The sequence below is a fragment of the Propithecus coquereli genome, unplaced genomic scaffold (genome assembly GCF_000956105.1).
Source record: "Propithecus coquereli isolate 6110/MARCELLA unplaced genomic scaffold, Pcoq_1.0 Scaffold152, whole genome shotgun sequence".
In the NCBI taxonomy this organism is placed as follows: domain Eukaryota; kingdom Metazoa; phylum Chordata; class Mammalia; order Primates; family Indriidae; genus Propithecus; species Propithecus coquereli.
Window position 1 is genome coordinate 338,797 of NW_012139636.1, and position 6,012 is coordinate 344,808.

The window sequence follows — 6,012 nt, forward strand, 5'->3', positions numbered from 1 at the left end:
TTTTGAGACAGGGTCTCTCTCTGTTATCCAGGCTAGAATATGGTGGTGTCATCATAGCTCACTGCAACCTCAAACTCCTGGGCTCAAGTAATCCTCTTGCCTCAGCCTCGAGTAGCTGCGATTACAGGCACATGCCACCATGCTGGGCTAATTTTTCTATTTTTTGTAGAGACGGGGTCTTGCTCTTGCTCAGGCTGGTCTCAAACTCCTGCCCTCAAGCAATTTTCCTGCCTCAGCCTCCCAAAATGCTAGGATTACAGGCGTGAGCCACCACGCCCAGCCATCGTATTTATTATTTTAACCATTCATAAGTATACAATTCAATAGCATTAAATATATTCATAATGATGTGTAACCATCACCACTATCTTTAGGCAAAACTTTTTCATCATCCTAAACTGAAATTCTACCCATTAAACAGTAACTTCCCTTTCTCTCCTTCCCTCATTCCCTGGTAACCTCTATTTTAATTTGTCCCTATGAATTTGCCAATACTAGGTACCTCATATATAACTGGAATCATATAATAGTTGTCCTCCCATGTCTGGCTTATTTCACTAAGTACAATTGTTTTCAAGGTCCTTCTGTATTGTAGCTTATATCAAAATTTCATTCCTTTCTATGCCTGAGTAACATTCCATTGCATGTATGCCACATTTGGTTTATCTACTCATCTGTTGATGGACACTGGGTTGTTTCCACCTTTTGGCTATTGTGAATAATGCAGCTATGAACATTGGTGTACAAATATCTGTTTGAGTCCCTACGTTCAATTTTTTTGGGATATACACTTACAAGAGGAATTGCTGGGTCATATATTAGTTCTATGTTTAACCTTTTGAGAAACTGCCAAACTGTTTTCCACTCTGCTTTAAGTCAAAGGTCTCAATTAGACAACAGTTGCATGAAATCCTCAATTGCATTTTCTGGAAAATATTGTTTCTAGACATCACCCACTGTCCTGTACAACTACAATGTCTCCTATATGAAATCCTAAGGGGGAAATATTTTTGAGAATTAGGTACTGGGGAAAGGTTTATGTTTCCTCCTTTCTCATATTAAGAATTCTAGCATGGTTTCTTCCCCTAAGTGGCCTGAAGTGATCTGTGAAAACAGTTCACTATTCACTTGACCCAGAAAACCCCACAAAATCATGCAAGTCATGAGGTTCAAATCTTCGTGTTCACTTTAAGAACACTCGTGAAACTGCCCAGGCCATCAAAGGTATGCATATACAAAAAGCCACCAAGTATCTGCAAGATGTCACTTTAAAGAAACAACGTGTACCATTCCGACGTTACAAAGATGGAGGTGGTAGGTGTGCCCAGACCAAACAGTGGGCCTGGACACAGGGTCCATGGCCCAAAAAGAGTGCCAAATTTTTGCAGCACATGCTTAAAAATGCAGAGAGTAATACTGAACTTAAGCGTTTAGATGTAGATTCTCTGGTCATTGAATATTTCCTGGTGAACAAAGAACCCAAAATGCAGCCCTGAACTTACAGAGCTCATGGTTGGACTAACCCATACATGAGCGCCCCCTGCCACATCGAGATGGTCCTCACTGAGAGGGAACAAACTTCCAAAACCAGAAGAGGAGGTCGCACAGAAGAAAAAGATATCCCAGAAGAAACTGAAGAGACAAAAACTTACGGCACAGAATAGATGCAACATAAAATAAATGCAAATAACAGTTCAAAAAAAAAAGAATTCTAGCATGGGCCATGAGTGTCTGCCATGAAGCTTGCAACCATGTTTAAAGCTTGAATAGTCGTGGGTTCTCTGCCTACGTTCCTTGGGATCCCTTTACCGCTTCTGGGCACACTGGCCTGATTCGAATGGCCAGTGGGTATGTTGTTGTCACAGGGTATCCTTGGGCTGTCCCCCCAAAATGAGACCAGAAGTACCTGGGAATTACATCCCTGTGCTGCCTCCCCCAAGCCTCCCCAGACAGCTTTAAACCAATTACTGACAGGTGTGGGTTAATAAATAACCCAGCTTCCTTGCCTGGGAAAATTCTGAGGTCTGTATTGTTTCCAAGCTTCCATTTGGGATTCACTACCAGTTGCCCACTATGGTGCCTGCCTTGACAGCATACCCCGGACTGACTGCCTCCCCTTCCTTGTTTCACTTCCTCTTTCACCCACCTGTAGTCCTTGCACCTCCCAATAAACTGCCTGCACGCAAATTCTTGGCTCCAGATCTGCTTCTAAGGGAATCCAAACTAAGACCAAACTCCTCTCTAGCAATGTCATAGCTCCACTCGCTTTCCACATTTCTGTTCTTCTTCTCCCTGGTTCTGAAGTTTTAGTTTCGCTTTATTATTATTTTACTGTACACTTTCTTGCTGTTTACTACCTCAAAGTCTTTGCAGAATAGAGCATGGTGGGATCAATTTTTAGAAGAATAACACCATCATATAATATTACAATATTACAATATAAAATGCAAGATATAATGGTTTCTAGAATATAATTCTAATTTTTAAAAACACAGTTGTATTAATATGTAGGTGTATAGGGAAAAAAGACTAGAAAGAAATGCACCAAAATGTTAACAATGGTTAATTTGGGTGGTATGATTGCAGATGGTTTAATTTTTTCCTTTTATACTTTATTTTATAAAAAAAATGAAGCTTTAGTTTCCTCATTTATAAAAGGGGGATAATCACTCCTACCTCATGGAGTTGTGTTGACCGAGGTGTGGATGTAATGCAGCCCTGAGCTGCATCACACACTCACATCATAATCACATCATCACAGTAGGTGCCTGATGTGGCTAATCAAGGGTGGCAAGGTGCTGTTATTACAACAGCAATTGATGAAACAATTTAAAAGAAAGTTAGACATGAGGAAGTAAAAGTAAGCCCACAGTTATACAATGTTTTTTACTTTTTAAAGTGCATTCACTTACATGAGCTCATTGTCCCTCACAAGAACTCTGTTCGGGGGTGGGAGTGGGCAGTAGGCAGGACTAATATTCACTAAAGCACTAGGATGCACCTGACACAAAGGTGGGCACTGGGCAGACACCTTGGCTGAGAAGGATGGGGCTCACAGTGGTTAAGAAACTTGCCCAAGATACAGAGGCAGGACCAAAAGTTCCAACTCCGACTTTTAATGCAGGTTCCGCTCTACTCTACCATGCTACATTTTTCCTATTTGCATCTCAAAAGCCTGTGTTCCTAGGTACCCACCTGCCCATGACAATCCCAGTTCCTATTGTACCCATGTTCACCAGACCACATGCATATTCTGCTCCTTCCCTCCACACCCATGAGGAGCACCAAGAGGTGGTTTCTTTGTTTTTGTTTGTTTTTTTTGAGACAGTGTCTTGCTTTATTGCCAGGGCCTCATCATAGCTCACTGCAACCTCAACCTCCTGGGCTCAAGTGATCCTCCTGCCTCAGCCTTCCAAGTAGCTGGGACTACAGAGGTACACCACCATGCCCAGCTAATTTTTAAATTTTTGGTAGAGATGGGGTCTTACTATGTTGCTCAGGCTGATCTCAAACTCCTGGCCTCAAGCGATCCTTCCACTTGTACCTTCCAAAGTGCTGGAATTAATGCGTAAGCCACCACACCTAGCCCAGAAATGGTTTTTGATGGTGGTGGGAAGGGTTCAGCCTTCCAATCTCCCATCAAAAGCATCCCAAATAATCAATCAATCCAAGTAAAAGTCCTGTACTTGCTAAGCAAACACAGCAGATTCAAGGTAAGTTCCAAAGTAACACCTCCTAATAAGTTTGTTCACCCCAAGTCTCCCTCACATAGAAATTCTAGAACTGTCTTCTGAGACATGGGAGGTGATGGGATGAAGGACTTGCGGAATGCTGCTAAGAGAGTCCAGCAGAGAACCATGGGGGGTGTTACTCCTCGTCCACCATCCCTGGGGCCCAGGTTCTGGTCTGCTGTGAGAGATTTTCTTGCTAGATACCCAGTATTGTGGTGCCATCAAGGCCCGCTGAGGGGCAGAGTCACCTGGGAATGGCTGGGAGTTGTGAGCTGGGCAATTTAGCACAAAGCACTTCAGGTGGAGCCTGTGTGCCCCTGAGCATGCTGGTCCCCTCCGCCTCACCTCCGGCTTGCTAGCTGAAGCCCTGGGTTCCTAGACTAGCTGTGGGAAGTCTTTCTTGGCTAATCCAGCCTGAGGCTGATCTCGTCTGTACTTTGTGCTCCTTCTCCCAGCACAACCTCTATGTGACACAACCACGTGTGGGAGCCTCCAGGAGGCCAGTCTTGTCACCCTGCATCACTGGCAAGCTCTTCTAGAGAGCACCTAGCACGCGCACCCCGTGTGGTTGGCACTTTGAGCTTTTTCTGTTGCTCCTGGTGCTCTGGCAGTTTGGATGCCACTTCCTCTCTCTCTGCTCAGCCTTTCAAACTCCCTCCTGTGCTCCAACTCTCCTTTTTTCCCCTCAGAATTTCTACAGCATCTTCCCCAACCCTCTTATCACTTACTATGCTTCAAGGGTGAACAGTCTTTAGGGGTGTGGTGCAAAGACCCTCAATCTTTTTCGAGTCATACCGTTGCTCAAAAACTCTCAATGGGCCGGGCGCGGTGGCTCACGCCTGTAATCCTAGCACTCTGGGAGGCCGAGGCGGGCGGATCGTTCTGAACTCAGGAGTTGAGACCAGCCTGAGCAAGAGCGAGACCCCCGTCTCTACCAAAAAATGGAAAGAAATTAATTGGACAGCTAAAAATATATGTAGAAAAAATTAGCTGGGCATGGTGGCGCATGCCTGTGGTCCCAGCTACTCGGGAGGCTGAGACAGTAGGATCGCTTGAGCCCAGGAGTTTGAGGTTGCTGTGAGCTAGGCTGACGCCACGGCACTCGCCCCAGGCAAGAAAAACTCTCAATGGCCCCCAATTGCCTCTAGATAAATTCTAGCTCCTTAGTCTGGCAGTAAAGGTCTGCCTCTATCCCACTAGCCAGCACACCGCCCTAACTTTCCTTCCACCGCTCCAGCCAGCTCCTGGGGCACGTGCATGCAATTCTCTCCTACTCCAGAGTGCAGTGACTTTCATTCCCCAAACCCAACCATGCCTAACATGAACTGGTTCAGCCCACAGGCCACTTCTTCCCTGGTTCTCCAAGGCAGGAAACACTTTCCATCCTTTGGACTCAGTACTTTTGCCTCCTCACTTCCAATCTGGGATTCTATCCCATTTTTTCCAAGTTTGAAGTCAAAGGCAAAGTCTTTAACTTTGCACTTCCCGTGTGACCAGTGGCTTGTGCATAGCACTAACTCAGTAAATGTTTTTAGGTTCCTGTGCCTATTTGTAAGCTTTCTCCCTAAAAAGTTCCATGAACTCAAGCCCTATCTCCTTAATTAGATTGAAAATCTAGAGCAGAACGGTTCCAATTTAAGGCTCATTCAAATGCCCCAGGGACTTTGTTAACATGCAGATTTTGACTCAGGAGGTCTGCGAGGGGCTGAGATTGCATTTCTAACTAGCTCCCGGTGATGCTTATGCTTCCTGTCCACGGACCACATTTAGAGTAGCAGGGAGGCAATACCACCTGTTGATCAGGCAACAGCTCACACCGGTGCAGCAGCGGAGCTGGGCGCCAAGCCGGAAGAATGGAAGGCAGAGAGGGTCGGTTCTGCCCATCCGGCATCCAGCGGGGGCAGTGGAGGCTCCAGGAGGATGCCAGTGAGTCCGGCTGCCACTTACCTATGGTGGACACGACGGTGCCCACGAAGTAGAAGGCGCCGGTGAAGTCCCAGCGCGGGCGGACGTTGTCCACTCGGATGCCGGCCCTGGTGGCCTCCTCGTAGTGGCGGAGGAAGCCCCGCAGCTCGTCGCGGCTCAGGTTGTGGCCGCGGCTGAAGTTGGCCAGGCGCTCCTCCCAGCGCTGCCTGGCCTGGCGCTCGTGCGCCAGCTCCAGCGCCGAGAAGACAGCGGCGCCACCCAGCAGGTAGAGCACGATGAGCGCGGCAAGCAGCAGGAAGCGCGCGTTGTCCTCGTTCAGGTGACCCAGGCTCCAGCTGCAACCCCGGCCGGCCAT

General features: G+C 46.9%; 1 protein-coding gene and 1 pseudogene across 1 annotated transcript in view; one reads left to right on the plus strand and one right to left on the minus strand.

Moving 5' to 3' along the window:
• Positions 1 to 6,012, minus strand: part of KCNK13 (potassium channel, two pore domain subfamily K, member 13) — a 110,955-nt gene extending 104,943 nt beyond the window's left edge. The window contains exon 1 of the mRNA XM_012640408.1: positions 5,679 to 6,012. Within this exon, the coding sequence (XP_012495862.1) occupies positions 5,679 to 6,012 (334 nt within the window). The remainder of the gene's footprint in view (positions 1 to 5,678) is intronic.
• On the plus strand, positions 1,212 to 1,680 carry LOC105807106 (annotated as a pseudogene).